This window comes from Osmerus mordax, chromosome 7, assembly GCF_038355195.1.
Source record: "Osmerus mordax isolate fOsmMor3 chromosome 7, fOsmMor3.pri, whole genome shotgun sequence".
NCBI classification, from domain to species: domain Eukaryota; kingdom Metazoa; phylum Chordata; class Actinopteri; order Osmeriformes; family Osmeridae; genus Osmerus; species Osmerus mordax.
In genome coordinates, this window is record NC_090056.1 from 1,196,382 (window position 1) to 1,216,188 (window position 19,807).

Sequence of the window (19,807 nt, forward strand, 5' to 3'; positions counted from 1 at the left end):
TGGTGAAGGGCGAGCATGGTTTGAATGACAGCACTCCAATGCAGCCGGTTCTGCAAATGTACCCCATGCGCATTTTCAGCCAAGGTCCTTGGTACTCAGCCAAGCTAGATGCATGTTTCTGCTTCCCCTGTCGACAATTTGGAGCCAAAAATGATAAAGATATCACCTTCACTAGACAAGGTTTTACCAATTGGAAAACGGCAATGTGTATTTTACATAAAGGTCAAAAAACGATTTTGCGCTCAATTGAAGTCCCAGAAATTTCACTTGCACGCTTTGCATGCTGGCATTAAGTGTGGTAGTCCCTATCCAGCATCACATTAAACCCAGAATACATCCTAGGTTTGGGCTAAGCCCCAAATGTTTACAACGTCTGGCCTGATTAACAGTTAAAAAAATTGTAGCAATATAAAAAATAATACGTTCCCTTTCCGTAATCATGATACCCCCAGCACATGGTGCTGTTACTTTTGTTTCCTCAATGCATAATCAAGCCAAAATAGGAAAGGGCCTTCCCCAAAATGTTGCCACAAAGTTTGAAGCACGGAATTGTCTAGCATTACATTGTATGGTTCAGCATTAATAAATACATCAGTCAAACTAAGTCTCATTTATTTAAAAGGGTGATAATGGCCAACAGGTAACAGGTGTAGTATTTTCTTAGGCAATGTATAAGCCATCTTTATTATCCTCCTCAAATATATTTAGCATAGTTTTAACCAGGAAAGTGAATGTGATGTAAATAAGTAAAACAAAAATTCAGATGCTTAGTTCTGACAATTGAGGATGTTAGTATTTAATAGAAACAGGTTTATCCGACTAGTGTACTCTAACCAATGCACTAAAGCTTTAGGGATTTAGAGATTACATTTAACATTTGAAATACAAACACACAAGTTAAGCTTATTATGTTTAAATGATATTCTATAGTGGAAACATTTGGTGAAATTTTAGAGCAGATAGAGCAGACTTTAAACAGTATTAAGTACTCTTTAAATGAGGCACTCATAGTTCCAAAAAATATTACAATTTGAAAGTCAACGACATGCCAACATTTGATAAGCTTGGGTTTAACAGTGTCTTAAATGGCAAATAACTTGTCAGTTTTTATGTTGTATCATTGTAGTTAATTAAGTGTTGGTGTATGTGTGCTCATACATTGTGCTCATGTTGGTGTCACTCTGTGGCTTTTGCTGACAGAGGAGATTGTGGTGTCAGTTTCTGAGCCTTCTGGTTCTGAGGCCCAGGGGTTCCGCCCACACAGAAGGAAGGGAACTGCACAGTCCCGGAACTGGAAAGACAGACATATTTCAACAAAACACACAGTTAAACTGTTTTCTTTAATCTGAAGCCTGCTGTAAATAATGTGTTTGCAAGCCTTCAGGTTTGAGTGACTGAGGGCATACCTGTCTGTTCATGAATATGTAGATTATAGGGTTGTAGACAGTGCTGCATTTGGCCAGATACATTGGAGCTGTGGCAATGAGTGGGTCGATGTAGAGACTTGGGTCAAACATCACTGACAGGGCAAAGGCTGCGTAGGGTAACCAGGTCAGCAGAAAGGCTATCACCATGACAACCACCATACGTGCCACCTGCATCTCCACACGGATGGTGCTTCTGTTTTCAGTTACCTGCAGCTTTGTCACCTGGGAAACAATATACACATATACTGTATAACACTTGAAGCACTGAGCACTGGCCATTTGAACGCAGTTAAGAGAAACTAGATATGTTTTATCACGCAGTAATAAAAACATTTCAGTCACACCGGCAAAAGCTAGTTTAAAGCTATTTTGCTCTTATTGCTGCCAGCCTTCCATTCAGTAATTGGGTGTGCTTTGCCTTCGGCAAGGGCACAACCTTTGTTCTCTCACATATATATTTGTGTTCAGCATTCTCACTATTGTTTTTCCAACTTCTTAGTTCTTCCGCCGTTTTTTGTCCTTTAACTAGTCCTGCATACTTTCACCGATTCCTACAATTTTTGTATCAAAACGTTCAGCTCCTTCAGGAGATGTGTGCTATGACTTTTGGTATTTCTCACTTTTATACTTTTTAAGATATTAAGGTTTTGGTGCAAATTATTCTCCCATTAAAAGTAATGGTAAATCCTTTCAAATCATTAAAGATCCTGTAAAGTGGACCTGGAAACGAGTTTTAAGTTCGCCACACCACAGAATAATGTGTTATTAACTACCCATCCAAATTCGAATGAAAAAATAACGCCGACAAGTATGTTAAATTAGGCTTTGAAATCGTGAAAAAATCAGCAGTCTTCTCTGCTTGAGACTGGGGGGGCGTGTCGCCTGAAGGAGCTGAAGCTCCGCCCCTCGCTGCCTAGTGCCTACCTCCGACCCAGATAATGGACGCTATGTCAAGCCGAACAAAACCGTATAGAATTAGTTGTTCAATGAGTGAAACATACAGATGCATATAAATTAAATGTTCCCCTGAGCTGTAACAGTAAAAATGGACACCAGAGACAGCACAGTGAGCTCTCCAACTAGGCTACTTCTAACACATTAGCTACCATTTCACCAAAATACCATCATTATACACCGAGTAGCCTAATATCAATTTAGCGGTTTGCACTAACTAGCAGAGATACCTCTGGAAATGTTATCTAGTATAATTATAACAAGCACACAGAACTGAGTGATGAACTGCTGGAGGCGGTGGATGGTCCAGGTGAGAACGGAGGATGAACGGCCGGAGGGGCGATGCTCGGTACGCCTCTGCGCTGCAAGAGAAGCCGTGTGTTGGTGAACCCCGTCTGTCTCTGGTCCATGTTAAAACTGTCCGCAGTGAAATGGTCAGTGCAGAGGCGGCTGTTGGAGTTTATCCGAAGCTTTCCATGAGCGTGGCTCTTCACAAAATCTATCCACCTATTTTTCTGTAGCCCCTTGCTAGTATTTTATTTCATATTGCATTTGTTTATTGTTTTTCTGTTCAGATAAATTAATGCTGTTAAGTTTCATATATTTTATATATTAATGTTTAAACAGATTTGTTCATATTTACATTAGAATGTCTGTGAGCTTATTGGCTCATAAGTTTTATTTGACCTTTGACCTGTCGTCGTCGAGGTATAGGTATGGGAAGGAACGGAAGAAGAGGGGAGAAGATGGTGGAGAGCGGGTCCAGAGGTTCAGTATTGAGTTGCCAATTAGGGGACCTTTGAATGACAGTAACCTGTAATGTGCGGGCTGTCGGACAGATAACTCAGCCGCAGGTTGCACGTGCATACTGGACTTGAGACGGGAAAGGAACCGAATTCGACGGACAGTCCAATTCAAGGAGCCTTTCTTGTTCTTCTGGACACTGAGCTACTCACCGAACTTTTACTCTTCAAGCCACAAGGTGGCTGGTGCGCCACGAGTTGCCCATCGACCGAGGGAGATCGCACGGCTTGGCCCAACGCACATTAGCAACATTCGGCAACAATCGACAGACTTTTATTTCTCTTTATTTTCAAGTGACTGTGGTAGGCAGATAATAACCATAGTGTACTGATGTTTACTACAGAGTGATATGCTTATATTAAACGTGTAGTTTTGTTAAAGTAAACAACCTATTTTATTCTAAATAGTAAGTACAGTAAAAAGAACTCAGGGAGCCCCAACCAGTATTTTGTTAACTTAAGTTAAGCCCGAAAATGAGGCTCAAGGGGCGCTACATTTCCTTTCATTATCAATAGTGAACTTAAATGGCGTTGCAGCGCAGCTGGAGTTCTTGCATCCAGGGAAGATGCAGTTGCGGGTGGGGGGAGACATCCTGAAGCTAGCTAGCTAGCTGATGTAGGCTACAATAAGCAGGAGGAGCCATTCAGTGATCTGACGTAGATAGGGCGAAATGACGTAGATAGGGCATTTTTTGGCTCCGCCCATTAAAAGCTGATCTGAAAACGGAAGAGAAACTGTTCTTCGGTTTAACTCCACATTTCAGTGTGACAAAGTTTTAGCGCTTTGCACATGCTTTCAGGAACTCATTTCACACGTATATAATGTACTTAGAAGCAAAACATGGAATTAACTTTACATTTCCATGTTTAAGCACATCAAAGAAAATCAGATAACGGGTCGTTTTTTTGTTTTCCGTTTTCTATTATCAAAACAGAAATTGGAAAATGGGTCGTTTTCCGTTTTTTGATTTCCTATTTATTGGTTTTCTTATTTCAAAACGAAAATTCATTGGCCGCAAAGTACACGGACCCACACTCTGCTGCCTGCTCTTTTTCTGATATTCAACTAAATTGTCAAACAAATTCCTCTAACGTTCATAGCTTAACTTACAGAAACAAGTTATACCTTAACATGTAGGAAAATGTGTCCTCTTTCAGCCAATGTAACTACTAAAGAGCTCTCATTTACAGATTTTCAGCTATGAGCCTTGAAGCGAGAGCAGCCTTTCAAATTCTCTCACTAACTTCAATGGAGAGGTGGGTAAAATCCGTTAGAGAAAGCAAGTAGGAAGACGATTTCGAAACTGCCGGTAGAGACATATTTCTGACCGCACAGACATATAAAGGACATCTCTAGTTTCGGCAGAGTCTTGGGTCTCGGAAAATGTCCTCATTTTATTGATTGGACGTGTAGTTTTGCGTCTAGGTCAACTTGTTTGAGGTGTGGATGCTAGGTAAATGTTCGTTTTTCTCTCTGCCTAGCTCGTTAGCTATCACAGCTGCGCCATCACCGTGGCAACCAAACAAACACGCACCAGGAAAGCAAAAGGAACACGTTTTCGAAACTGCAGGTAGAGTCGTATTTCTGACTGCACAGACATATAAAGAATATCTCTGTTTTAGGCAGAGTCTTGGGTCTCGGAAAATATCCTTATTTTTTGGATTGGGCGTACAATTTTGCGTCTAGGTTAACTTGTGTGAGGTGTGGATTCTAGCTAGATTTCTGTTATTCTCTCTTATAATCGAGCCAGCGCGATGGCTCTCCATAACTAAAAACGGTTCGACTTTTTTTCCACAATCGACCAAATTGGCCAAACAATGTATGTACATTGAGCTTAAAGTGTACATAATCTAGCTAGATCGTTTTTATTTTAGCAAGTTTCACAGAAATCTGCAAAAATGGAGGCTCAAGACTGTCATAGCTGACCGTCACAAACAGCCAAAAACTGGGGCTGGGGCGAGTGTTTGCTGCAGCTGGCGTTAATCCTACGAACAAACGCTTCGTAACTGGAAAGTTTTTACTTTTAATTGATGATATTGAACACCGATGTTAAGTAAATTGTCTTTACTCTAAATATCTTCTCCGTTTTCAATTTGAAGCAGTTCATCTAACACAGTAGGAATTCTCCCACGACATCCGTTCGCTCTGCTTTGACTAACAAATATGTTCTCAGTCCACCATACATTAGACGAGCTAATTTTCGAGCACTTTCGATACAAGATACAGGCCTTGTTAGAGTTGAATTGTGTGGGCAATGTAGAAGAGCAGACAGATTTGAAATATGATCTTTTGTTATGGCCATTCTAGTGACACTACGACTGTCATCATACAGCGAAACCAGGTCACATAGCTAGCTACGTTTTTCCAGACATAATATTCGTTACCTAGCTACAAACAAATGCTTCGTAACTGAAGAGTATTTACTTTTTATTGGCGATATTGACAACAGAGGTTAAGGAACTTGTCTTTAATCAAAATATGGTCTCTGTTTTGAATTTGAAGCAGTCGATATGGCTTACTGTAGAAAGTCGCCCATTGCATCCTCTCTAGCTTAGCTTCGGCTACAGATGGACGACAATCACAATGCATGCATTATTCACGCCTACGGTGTTAATACAGTCTGTAAAAATACCACTTTGACACACTTGCAAGATGATCCGCTGGTTAGATGTAGCATGATCTTATTTACTACCCACAATAGTTAAACTTTTTTTGCAGCAGCATTTTAATCAGTTAGCTCCAGGTCCTCTCAAATACATTTCAGACCTTTTGAAACCTGAGCAAATGACTTTCTACAAAATTTTCAAATTCTTCTGAATTATTTCTCTTTTTGCATTGTTCTTCTCTTTTCTGTAGTTTTATGCCTTCGTCCAGCTCCTGCCCCTTTCAAAAATACCTTTCGGGCGCTTTGAAGCTTCAGCTTATAACTTTCTACTACATTTTTAGCTTTTTTTTTGCATGGTCAGCTATCCCCATTCAGGTTTTCAGCATTCTCACTGCTGTTTCGCAGGAACAGCTTTTTCTAGTTATTGTTGGAATGCTGCTTCAGCAAGTATTGTCCAAGTATTGTTCTTTGAATCTTTATTCAACTTATTTTTATTATTTATCTTCTATTTCTTCTGTGGCACCTTTCAGCGCCTTCAAATCTTCAGCTATTAAAACCGTTCAGCTATCAAAGAATTCAGCAGTTTCAGGCCATGGGTGCCATGACTTTTCAGCTTTGTACCTCTTATGCTTGAATTAATATAAATCAATATTCCTAATTTCTTTTACATGGGTTTCCAATGGAGTTTTCTTTCAAATCCTCTCAAACTTCTTTAAACTTCTTCAACTTCCAAATCCTTCTTCTTCCTCAATCTTTCAGCTAGAGCCACCATTTAAACTTTAAAATGTTGACAAAACCCTAAACTATTTTTAAATAATTCAGCTTTTTGATATCTATTCAACTTTTTTCAATATCACTGATTATGTTTCATGACTTTTTCAAGCCGTTTCTGAGATTTACATGGGTGTGTACGTGAAACCCTAGAGTGCAGACTGAAACGCTTAGAGTGGAGGGGAGCTTCGGATGTTGTTGAAAAAATATTTCTAGTTTGCCAGCATTGCCACAATTTTCACTCTTCTTGCTTCATTTTTGGATCAATAGATAGCTAATTTTGTGCTGGTCGTAGACAGTTGTCTGTTGAATCCAACAGACATACACATTTGTTCAGAGCCCCACGAAAGCGAGACAAAGTCCAACTCTCGCCCCATAGAGACCAATGCAAATCTGGTGACAAAATCGTCAGAGAAAGCAAAAAGAACAAGATTTTGAAACTGCCGGTAGAGTCGTATTTCTGACCGCACAGACATATAAAGGACATCTCTGGTTTCGGTAGAGTCTTGGGTCTGGGAAAATATCCTTATTTTTTGGATTGGACGTATAGGTTTGCGTCCAGGTTAACTTGTTTGAGGTGTGGATTTTAGCTACATTTCTGTTATTCTCTGCCCTCAGCGCGTTAGCAATCAGAGCTGCACCATCACCGTGGCAACGACAGACACGCACCACTCAGTCTCTCACACAGGTGATTGGTGCGTTTACTTGACCATGAGAAACCCGTTTACTAGCAATTGTCGGTTTGCCAATAATACGATTACTCCGTTTACATGTGTAATTGGGTGTGCTTTGGCAAGGGCACAACCTTTGTTCTCTCACATATATCTTATTATTATTATTTTCCCACCCCTAAGGATCAGTCAATATTTGGACTACATAGACAACATCCGTGTCAAAATGTTCGTCTTGGTCACGATAGCGTTGCTTCTATTGGGATTTACGTTCCGTTGCACGATTTAGGCTGAACTTAAGTTTTTGTAGCAAAAAGTGTCTTGTGTCAACAATGGGTATCAGTGCTAGCGTACGTCACAACGTCAGCACATGTTAGCAACGACGCATGGATACAACGTGCATAGATGTGCTGTTGCACAGCGAGTATCGTGCCGTGGTGTACTAGTAGCATCATACATGTACATTTAAGCAAATCAAGACTTGCATGTACAGTAAGTAATGTAACATTAAATAATGTATTTAAACTCAAGCTTGTGTGGTGCGTCGCTGGCTTAAGTGGCACAGCCTAAACTTTATGTCAAAAGAAACGTTCTGATTTCCGGCGCTTTCAAACAATCCCCTCACTCAGTGAAGTTTGGCTAGCCACCGCAACTAGCTTGCTCGTAGCAAACCTCTTTTGAATTAGCCAATTCTCCCTAAATAAATGTCAAGCTTATTTAAATTTTTGGGGGCATATTTTCAGTTAGCAGATGGTACTGTTTGAATCGCGATTCCATCTTCTACTGCTGGTAACGTCGTAGAATAATCTTCAAAGGGGGTTCTTTATTAATGAATGAATGCAATATGAGTAGGCTAAATGCTTGAAAAATGTCACTAGAAGAGAAAAACTTCAGGGGACAGACCCACCTGCAACCGACGCAAGCAAGCACACCCTACAATTTCCCCAGAAATTGTACCCTCTCTAGTTAGTTATGCGATTACTCAATAAACGCGTCTACATGATTCTTTTTTATTAATCGTTGTATGCTCCACGGACAAAACTTGCACCATCATCCTTCTGCAACAAAGTGTCGCTGTGTCTTCCTGTATCGGCCATACTGCTGTATGTTTCATTCCATCAACACATTGAATCCTACTAAGAAAGCTGAGTAAACGCACTCAATGGTAGGCTACATCTGCTATTACTATCCCAACTATAATTTCAGCTGTTAAAACGATAATATTCTTGTTACGACTAGCTAGCCTACTTATTCTTCTGTTTAACAGTTCAGCTTTCAGCTTCTCCCGCATTGTAGGCTATTTTAGCTCTTAGCTTTGTTAAGATGATGCAGTTCAGCTTCCACACTGCCTCTTTTGTGTGACTCACACATTTTTGAAATTCATTTCAGCTTGCGGGTATTTTCTCATTTCTCACTTTTATACTTTAAATAATATTAAGGTTTTTGTGCAAATTATTCTCCCTTTAAAAGTAATGGTAAATCCTTTCAAATCATTGTTGGAATGCTGCTCCAGCCCCTTTCAAAAATACCTTTTGGTTGGTTTGAAGCTTCAGCTTATAACTTTCTACTAAATGTTCACTATTTTCAGATTTTTTTAGCATGGTCAGCTATCCCCATTCAGGTTTTCAGCATTCTCACTGCTGTTTCGCAGGAACAGCCTTTTCTAGTTATTGTTTATTTTCGCGCCCCTAAAACTCAGTCAATATTTGGCCTACATTGACAACCTAGTTGTCAAAAGTTTTGTCTTGGTAGCGATTGAGTTGCTTCTATTGGGATTTACGTTCCGTTGCACGGTTAAAGTAAAAATTAAGTTTTTGTGGCGAAAAGTGAAGCTAACGGTGGCTAACTTGCTAGCCACAGTCAATGACTTACTTACGTTACTAACGTTGCGAAAACTCGCGTGACTACTTCTAGCAGAACATTAGTTTAGCAGCTCGTTAACTTCTGGGAGATAGCTAAGCTAACTGCTTTACTGCAAGGCAGCTGCAGAAACGCCACAAGCAAAGATGCCAGGGTGATAACTATTTACTAATTTTACTTTGTTATATGACACACGTGATGTGATGTGTAATGTACAATATAAGCTGATATTATTAAGGAAGTACATCTACTTTCGGAAACAGTAGTCTACTATTTCACTGAAGTATTAGCATCATGACATTAACCTCTGTTGCCTGGGCAACACATACTACAGTGGTCTATGATGCATCTGTGTTCAATCGTTAAAATAAACATTCCTCACAAATTCCTTTTCGTTGTAGGATTTATTATGACATTAGATTACATGTAAACGATTTGTGGGTGAAATTATCATTACCTGTGGTTTCAAACCAGTGTAGCTCACTGCAACGCTGTAGCCTACGCGAGACACTACAAAAACATCTACACAGCTGTTTAGGAAGTAAAGAATATATTGTGCTTATGCATTGTGCTTATTAAAGTTATGAACTTAGAAGTGTTCTCAGGCTTAAACATTGGGTCTCACACTGAGTGTGGGAAGCAGGCTGTTCTTTGTGTCTCTATCTTTTCATTTTCAGAAACAACCTTGAATCTGGGTGGAGATGGCACCCGAGCAGGTGGGACGCGGAGGCAAGAACAACTCCCTGATGCACGAGAGAACAAGCTCAACCCTCTTTTCATCTTTCTGTTTTAATTGCACTGTATATTATATGCTGGGGAGGGAAAGATAGCCAGTTGGACTTCGTGAACCAGCCCAAACTCTGTTGCGGGTAGGGAAAAGTAGACAACCCCAGAGCTCTGTACTTGTTGATTTCCAACTGCTGCATTAAAGCTGATATTATCGGACCTCTGTGACTCCAGACCACTCTTTCTAGAACACAGATTTGTGTCATAGAATACCATCATTACTTATTGGAATAGACACAAAGATTTTGAATCCTTCAGAAGTCAAACGGCGACAGAACATGTTCGGCACTCCCCTTACTTAAATCAAAAGTCTATCTAACTACTCACCTGAACTTCATTGCCACAGCCTAAACTTTGTCAATCTGTTCATGAAAATAATTAATTTCAGCCTAAACCGTACAACGGAACGTTAAATCCAATTCAACCAACGCAATCGCTACCAAGACGAACACAGCAGTAGTCTAGTACTGTACCGTAGTAGTACAATTTACCGGGGCAGCTTCTCCACACAGGGCTAAATCGCATTTTGCGTTGTTACTGACAATGATCGCTACCAGTGAGCTTTTTATGAATGAGCGATTTTCCACTAAATAAATGTCAAGCTTATTTACATTTTGGGGGGCATATTATCAGTTAGCAGATGGTAATGTTTGAATTGCGATTCCATCTTCTACTGCCGGTGACGTCATAGAATAATCTTCAAAGGGGGTTCTTTATTAATGAATGAATGACATGAATAGGGTCAATGCCTGAAAATATCACGATAAGGGAAAAACTTAAAAGGACGTTTAAGTCATAGAGATTAGGTCAATTTTTACACCGGTCTGCCAAATGTATTCGTTTTGATTCAACGATGAGGCTGCCTCTTGCAGGGGAAATGAGAAGACATCTATTTCATTCTACATTTCACTCGTACTTTCAGTTGTAAATGAGCAGCAAAAAAATATGCTTTTAAATCTATGTAATCTTTATAAATAATAAGTATGCATTTTTATATAAAATATACAGAAATATCAGTTGTAAAAATGTCATTCAAACACGGACCCCTGTGCAACCGACGCAAGCAAGCACACCCTACAATTTCCCCAGAAATTGTACCCTCTCTAGTTGTTTTTGCTTTTCAAGGATGCGATTCTCTTTTCTCTCAGCGGATGCTACAAATGTTCCCTTGTACAAGTTTTCTGCCATTCAGACAAGGAGCCTGAATAAGATTTTATCTAGCATAAATATAGCATGTAATATATGCAGTATGTATATACACACTATACGTGTATATACATACTGCATATATATAGAGACATATATAATTATGTACAAAATTATGACAAGTGCATTTAGTTTTATATACTCGGGCATTTGAGTGTAGACTATGGTAAGGTCAGTTATCATTTCATTACATTATTTTAGAGCAGCAAAAATAATTTCATTTACGAAACGTGGGCGTACAGTCATTTCCACTAGTGATGGGAAGTTGGGATCATTTTACTGACTAGGTTCTTTGAATCTCGTTCAGTAAAATTAACAAATCTTTTTGTTGAGTCATTCGTTCAGTCATTTGTTCAAAAGTAGGGGAAAAGTAGATATTATTCATGGGGCTGATGGCTGTGTGGGTTTTCATATGTCTGTAAAAATGTCAATCAATATTTCAAATCAAAATAATACACTATAATAATATACCAAAAAATAGAATAAACTTTTACTAAATTCAATATTTAGAAATCTGTAGGATTCCCCTCCTCCACGCTCTACTAAATGATCTGCTTCAACTGCACATTCCCAAGTATTGTGCAGTGCGACTTAGTGTTGGATTGCGTTAGCATCAAGTGGCAGGAAAATGTCGCAACATAAATCTGGTGCAAAGAAAAGAAAGAAAGGATAAATTCTGGGAAATTGCTCTTAACAAATTTCTTCACAACAGCAAAACATTTGAGAGGTGATACACAATAGTATACTAGTAGATATCATGATGTAGTGTAGGCATGCATGTTCTCATGTTTCCTGAAATTCATAGCTAGTGATTTCTTCAGAATGACTTCCTGAGTTACCGTTCAACAAAAAATATTCAGTTATGAAATACTTGGTATACAGATATACGTTATGAAACGAACACAGCGTGCATGTGTAACCAGTGTAGATAGGTTAAAGTCATTCAAATTGCTTTTTGGTGGCTAAGTTGGTAGTGGTCGCACGTGAGATGTCGGAGGTGGTGGATTCGATCCTGGGTGCGGGGCGAACGTTGGCCAAGTGTACCTTCGATGGGGGCGCGACCACATGTGTTACACATGTTATAATATATCTTTCTTCAGGACATCAATTTGACTGACTTCCATGAAGTGTAAAAATCTGCACTGATTAAGGGTGTGGGGGGTCACAAGCATACATTTTGTCATGATTCCTGGGATTCCAAGCAACGGCCCTGTGTATGTGGCAGTGTTGTAGTACTAAAGACCGGTCTAGGTCTCGGTCTTATCTCGGAATCGACCGCATTTTTACTCAGTCTTGTCTCGATCTCGGACAAAGAGGACTCTTATTTCATGACCACAACTGCGGGAATATCATTAAATTTCCTGTGCATTGTTTAAATTACTTGTTTAAGATCCTGTTACGTAAATTCCATGTTTTGCTTCTAAGTACATTATACACGTGTGAAATGAGTTCCTGAAAGCATGTGCAAAGCGCAAAAACTTTGTTGCACTGAAATGTGGAGTTGGAACGAAGAACAGTTTCTCTTCCGTTTTCAGATCAGGTTTTAATGGGCGGAGCCAAAAAATGACCTATCTACGTCATTTTGACCTATCTACATCAGATCACTAAATGGCTCCTCCTGCTGTACTGTTATTGTAGCTTACATCAGCTAGCTATCTAGCTTCAGGATGTCTCCCACCACCCGCAACTGCATCTTCCCTGATGCAAGAACTCCAGCTGCGCTGCAACGCTATTTAAGTTCCCTATTGATAATGAAAGGAAAAATAGGTGGATAGATTTTGTTAAGAGCCGCGCTCATGGAAAGCTTCGGATAAACTCCAACAGCCGCCTCTGCACTGACCATTTCACGGCGGACAGTTTTAACATGGACCGGAGACAGACGGGGTTCACCAACACACGGCTTCTCTTGCAGCGTGGAGCCGTACCGAGCATCGCCCCCCCCCCTCTGGTGTAAATGTTTACTCCTGTGTTACAGCTCAGGGGAACATTTCATTTATATGCATCTGTATGTTTAACTCATTGAACAAATAAATTCTAATTCTATACTGTTTTGTTCGGCTTGACGTAGCGTTCATTATCTGGGTCGTAGGTAGCTTACTTGAGAGAGGTGGCGCCGAGCTGAGGCTCGGCCCCCTCGACACGCCCCCCCAGTCTCGAACAGAGAAGACTGCTGATTTCTTGCGATTTCAAAGCCTAGTTTCACATACTTGGCTGTGTTTTTTGTCATTCGAATTTGGATGGGTAGTTAATAACACATTATTCTGTGATGTGGTGAACTTGAAACTAGTTTTTAATTCCACTTTACAGGATCTTTAATATCATTACTGTTATTGGATGTAAAACGTCACGCTTCAAATGCAACCAATAACTTAATTTATTTCTAATTTGAAATTACCCCTCCTCGCACCCCAAAAGTGAATAAGGAATATTGGCGAAACAGTGGCTTTCTGAAGATGTTGGCCAAATCAGCTATAGATTTGGTTACCTGAACCACAAAGAGTTTACAATAACGTCCAAAAGAACACATTTTGTGTAAATTCTGCAAACAGACGCTCACTGAGACGGCTGGCATTAGGCCTACATCAAACTTTTACCGGCATTTAGAAAGAAAACATTAAAAAAGGTAAGCTAGGCGTAAGTGACGCTAGCAAAGCTAGCTACCTAACATTTGCAATGTGCCTCTGTACCAAAATTAAACAAAGAGATTTAGCTAGTATTAGCTATGTAACATACTGTATATTTCAGGGCTTTAGTTTCAGTTGCTTGCCAGATTTGTTTGTGATAACGAGCCAGGCCACATAAAGAAATGTAGCTAATGATGAATATAAAGTTATGTTACATCAACTCATGTCAGCTGCATACCTCTCCCGACTTCATAATGTTAAGTTAAACGCAGCAGTACCGTGCTCCTTCACTTGGGTGTGATGGAGATGTGAAAGCAGAGACCGAGTACTAAAAACACAGGCTGTTTTGCCTGGCCATAAGCATACAGTACTACTTTAAGAGTGCTAATCTTTAGTTCAAATACAGTTACAGATCAAATCGAACTTATTACCTCGTCAAACCCTACTGCTTTTGTATTTTGAGTGGTCTGGTCTTGACCCGGTCTCGCCCTGCCTTGGTCTTGTCTCGGTCTCGACCCCTCAAAGTCTTGGTCTTGTCTCAGACTCGATACACTCTCGGTTTAGGTGGTCTTGACTACAACACTGGTATGTGGTTCGCATATCTCGATAACATAAGATATCTGTGCATCTCGTGTGTTAAGAGCTGCAAGAAGCAATACCAGTAGCAAGTAATCTGCCCTTGCATTGCACTGGTTTACTATTTATATTTTTTTAATGACATTAAACAAAACCCTGACTCTTTTGTTTTAATTATAATAATAAATATGTATATATTTAAGTGTTCCAATTTCTGTAACCTGCACAGTGGGAAAAGGTATGTCTTGTGACGGACGTTGGTGAATAAATAAATTAGAAGAAACAAAATTAGACATAATACATTAGAACATTTGACAAAAGTATACAAATGGATCAGACCCTGATTTCTGTTGTCATCGGTATGCTTTTTAAAGAACAAGCTGAAGCAGAGGCTGCCCAACTGAGGAGACAAATCCATCAAAGAAGAGTCAGGATGCGGTCAAGGATAGGGATGAGACATGTCTGTCTAGCTTTGTACATTTTTATAATCATTATGCTTTTTTGTTAACCTGTCTTCCCATTTATATGTAGACTTGACAGGTTACTTGGTACACCAAGATACACTAACGTGTTGAAGGCTGTATCATACTTATGATACAGTAACCATGTACTGTGGAACCGTGGAAGATAGGTATGCTGTTACACTGCCTATCAAGCAATTAAATAAATAGAGACCTTCTCAAGCTTATACAAGCACCTGAACAAACAGGTCAGATGTTAGAGGGAAATGTAATTCTGGTAGACCTAAACAAATCATATTAGACAATTAATATGTAGAATATAGTTGAATATAATTGAGGTGCTGGTCACGCTCTACTGGCTTGCCTGTGGAACCCCCTACAGGGTAACTGCAAGACATCTTTGCAATGCCAGTAGCCACAGCAGGGCTCGACAATAACGATGGCCTGATGGCCCGGGGACAGTAAAAAGTAACGTTGGGACAGTCAAACTAGCAACTCACTGGCCCGATCGGGCCACTGCAAATTATTGATTGAAAAAAAAAAATTTGCATTGTAAAAGTTAACATCCTTCATATGTTTTGCTATCTGCTAAATGCATAAATAACTTGGCGCGCACAGTTGGCAAATAAAGAGTTTAGTAGTGAGTGACCAGTGGTTGTCAAATTGTAATTCTCTAATCTCGATACATTTTTTAACAACTGGTGCGAGACAATAAAGTAAAGACGGCAGTAAAGTAGAGCTACGAGCTCAAACGGAAAAGCACAGGCACCGACAATTTTCGAAAACAATCCCTGACCAGCCATGCTAGCAGACAGCACCTGGTTTGCGTGACAGCTAAGCGGATGGTTGACAATCCATCTTCCAGGTCGTTAACCATGCTGGTCAGGAATTTAAATGTAGATGCCCATCGTGTTATTGCACGACTTATAACAACGGCATATCACGTAATTAAGACGGGCCAGCCGTTCGCCTCGTTCCCCCAGGCTATCGAACTGCAGCAGAAGAATGGTGTCGACTTGGGTACTTAGTATCATACTGATGAAATGCTATGTAAGCTTTTATATATTAGCATTGAGGGACCAGAGGTTTCAGTTTCTGCCAGACAGAGTTGTGCAGAGATGGCTGTCAGCAGGGAAGAGAGCACGTCATGTTTGAGGTTAAAAGTCAATTGTTTTGCTGACTATTACCTTAAAACATTTTATCACTAGAAATGTGATTTCATTGTTGTTATTTTAATATCCAGGATCTGTTTAATAAATGGTTAAACATGTTAACAGAATAACACAATTTATAAGTCTTTGGTTTTGTTGTAACAATGATAAATTACAACTTTTGGAGGGGGGGCCAGTAAAAATTGTCTTGGGGCCAGTAAGTTTCAAACCCACTGGCCCAGTGGGGCCAGTGCCAAAAAATGTTAATGTTGAGCCCTGCACAGTGTACATTTCTGCACAATGTTTTGTCGAAAATGATGACCATTTTCCATAGAGCCATTCATTTCCGACTTGTTACTTTGGTGACTTGGACATGCCATGTTTTCACAGCAAATTTCTATTTACAGGCCCAGTTGTAACCTGGTTCAACAGGCACCCCACAAGGGCAAGGAGCATCATCGAGAGCACCTTCGGGATCCTGAAAATGTGCAAGTTTTCCATCTTCTTGAGGGCACCAGAGATACTCCCTCTTTTCGTCTCAAAGGTGATTGGTGCCTGCTGCATCCTCCACGACATCTGGCAATGTCCTGGAGGAGGAGGAAGACCCAGATGACATTGAGGATGACACAGAAGCCGATGAGAGGGACCTTTTGGGGAACAGTCTGACAAAGGCTCGCAGACCAGCTTTCTGCTCCCGAAAAGGTACCTGCATGTCTGGGGCAGCATAAGTATATATAAAAATGAAACCTTTCCAGATGTAGACATGTTCACTAGATAGATGTGTGTGTGTATGTATTATGTTCATTTGTTGCATTATAGTTTTTTTTCTGGCTGATTTAAATTTAACTGGATGACTTGTAAGATCATTGTATATGACTGTACTTTGTCATTTTTTTGTTTTTAATATACACAATACACTGCTGCTTTCATTAATGAATTGTGTGGGTTGAATTGAACTCGTATTGAATTACAAACAATATTTATTTAGAATTTGTCAAGTTTCTTAAACAGACAGGTATTGCTCGGACAGCGGCTGCCCTTTCCCTCTCCTCCTCTCTTGCCACAGCCTCTCTCTCCCTCTCTGCCTGGTCTCTAAAGGAAATCAGTTCTGTCCCTGAGCCTCTTCCAGTGTTTCCCACACAGACTAATTCGTGGCGGTGCGCCACAGAATCAACACCGACCGCCTCGTTATAATTTATTTTTATTTTATGCCATTTAAAACACGCAGCGTATTCGTTCAGCTGCATTTCCTTTCCCTGCTCTCCCTCCGTCTCTCTGTCACTCACGCGTCTCTCTCACATACACACACACAGTCACAACGTCAGCACACGTTAGCAACAACGCATAGATCCACCGTTCTAATAAGACAGACAGCGATAACAGCGAGCCTTCAGCATTAGTACCGTAGCTAAAAGTCTAGGAAAGTTGAGGCTACTTTTCGCTAGGTAGCCTACCTACGAACATGTCTTAATCTGCTAGACAAGTGGGTTCCCCTTTGTTCTTTTGGTGAGCAGTCTCACAAGCCCAATACTTACCCGGTGTCATGGAGCCGACGAGCTAAATACCGTAATTTTCGGACTATAAGGCGCACCTGAATATAAGCCGCAGCAGCTAAATTGAATGATGTGTACATATATAAGCCGCACTGGACTATAAGCCGCAGGTGTTTTAATGTTTAATTACCATATGTAAGGGTTTGTGCACAGAGGGGATTGTCGGGAAAGAGATGGCTGCTTGAGGAAGCTCCCATTTATTAACATTTCAACAAACAAGTTGCATATTTGCATAATGTATTCAAGTGTTACCAGTGTGCGAAATACGGGGGGGTCCGCGGGGGCTCGACCCCCCCGATAAACCCATGAGCCCCCCTGAAAGCCTCAAAAGCAAAATTTGAAGGCGGTCTCAAAACCCTAACCCAAAAAAATGTTTTTAAGCTCACCATGTTCAGTATTCAGAAATCAAAACATTTATTCACCATTTTTTTTGCGGAGCCAGCCAGCCCTGTGCGCCAAACAGAAACGTTGAGAAGTCAATGGCTAGCAAGCGAAAGCTAACCAGAGTGTATCATTCACACACTTTGGGTTCACATCCAAAAAGGTGGCACTCAGAGATGAAGAGGCACCGAATGACAATGCACTTGTTATAAAACAACGTGCATCCAAACAACTTTAGCCGATGCAACCTCTTATGTCAGTGTTGATTTACGAATACTAGCCTACCATATAGAATAATAATAGAATACCAGAATAATAGCATATCGGATTATCAAAAATGGTTAAGTGTGTGTGTTGTCATGTACCCCTGAAAAAAATTACCTGTAACTGAAACATTAACTTAAAAACAACTGAGAAAGACTGAACACAAACAAAATGCCCCCAAAAAGAAAATCCTGGCGAAAAGCAGGTTACTCTTACTGAAATGAAGAAAACAAAAAAAGCTAATCGCGGGCTGAAGATGGCCAGAGCTGGAGGAACGAGTCCACAGATGGGTGCTTGAACAACGTGCTGCCAGAAAAGGCTTGTCAACGGTGCAGCTACGTCTCCACACCCTGGTAGTTGCCAAGCAGATGAATATACCGGTAAATTACTTTGCAGGCGGGCCTTCTTGGTGTTACCGTTTCATGCAACACAAATGCCTCTCTATCAGAGCACGGACAACAATGCGTCAGAAACTGCCAGCAGACTTCCAAGCCAAGGTCGACAGTTTCCGTGAGTTCATTGAAAAGCAGGTAACTGAACACAACGTGTCACCGGATCATACATTTAGTCATTTAGCTCTTATCCAGAGCAACTTACAGTAAGTACAGGGACATTCCCCCCAAAGCAAGTAGGGTGAAGTGCCTTGCCCAAGGATGTCATTTTGCACGGCTGGGAATCGAACTGGCAACCTTCAGATCACTAGCCCAAATCCCTCACCGCTCAGCCATCTGACTCCCTCATATTATCAACATTGACGAGGTCCCCCTCACATTTGACATCCCCATGAGCCGAAGTGTCGCAGAGAAAGGGCAGAGAAGTGTGAATATAGTGACAACTGGCCATGAGAAATCACACTTCACAGTGGTGCTGGCATGTTGTGGAGATGGATCGAAATTGCCACCGATGGTCAAATGGAAAACCATGCCAAAAGACGAATCTCCCCCCACAGTTGTCGTGGCCGTGAATGAGAAAGGGTGGATGAATGAAGAAATTATGAACTTGTGGCTTACAAAGTGTTACACTAAGCATCCTAATGGCTTCTTTAAAACACACAAATCCCTGCTTGTGGTGGAGAGTATGCGAGCGCACATAACGCGACAGTTCAAAGATAAAATAAAAGCTTGCAACTCCATACCTGCCATCATCCCTGGAGGCTTAACTAAAGTACTCCAGCCACTCGACATCTCAGTGAACCGGAGCTTTAAGGCAGTCTTGCGTCGCCTGTGGGAGGAGTGGATGGTGGATGGAGAGCACAGCTTCACGGCAACCGGGAGGATGCGCCATGCAACTTTCCAGCAAGTCCTTGGATGGACCGACACAGCATGGACTTAAGTGACAACCGAAACCATCCTGTCAGGATTCAGAAAGGCCGGAATAACTGGAACTGGTGCCGAGTCTGACGACAGCCCCACAGAAGAGGAGACAACGCTTCATCTTCCTCCGGAGTTGGCAGAGTTTTTGAGAAGCGACACAGAGGATGAAGAATTCAATAGATTCAGTGACACGGAATGAGATTGGGAGCTTGGTGAACTAGCTTCCCGGTAACTTGCTTGTTGGACTCGCTGGTTTATGTTAATTTATTAACATAATAAATTCAGCCTCTTATGTTCTTTATGCTATTGTGTAGCTGAATAACTTGCCTTTCCATATTAAATGTCTGTTCTTGGATTTTGTTAAAAAAATAAAAAATTGAAACAAGTGCGACTTATAGTC

General features: G+C 40.7%; 1 protein-coding gene across 1 annotated transcript in view; it reads right to left on the reverse strand.

Annotated features, from left to right (window-relative positions):
• Nucleotides 1-1,165: 1,165 nt before the first annotated feature.
• The window catches only part of parapinopsina (parapinopsin a), a 45,241-nt gene continuing 26,599 nt past the window's right edge, over nucleotides 1,166-19,807 (reverse strand). The window contains exons 4-5 of the mRNA XM_067239896.1: nucleotides 1,407-1,649; nucleotides 1,166-1,291 (exon numbers count right to left, since the gene is read on the reverse strand). Of these exons, the coding sequence (XP_067095997.1) occupies nucleotides 1,166-1,291; nucleotides 1,407-1,649 (369 nt within the window). The remainder of the gene's footprint in view (nucleotides 1,292-1,406; nucleotides 1,650-19,807) is intronic.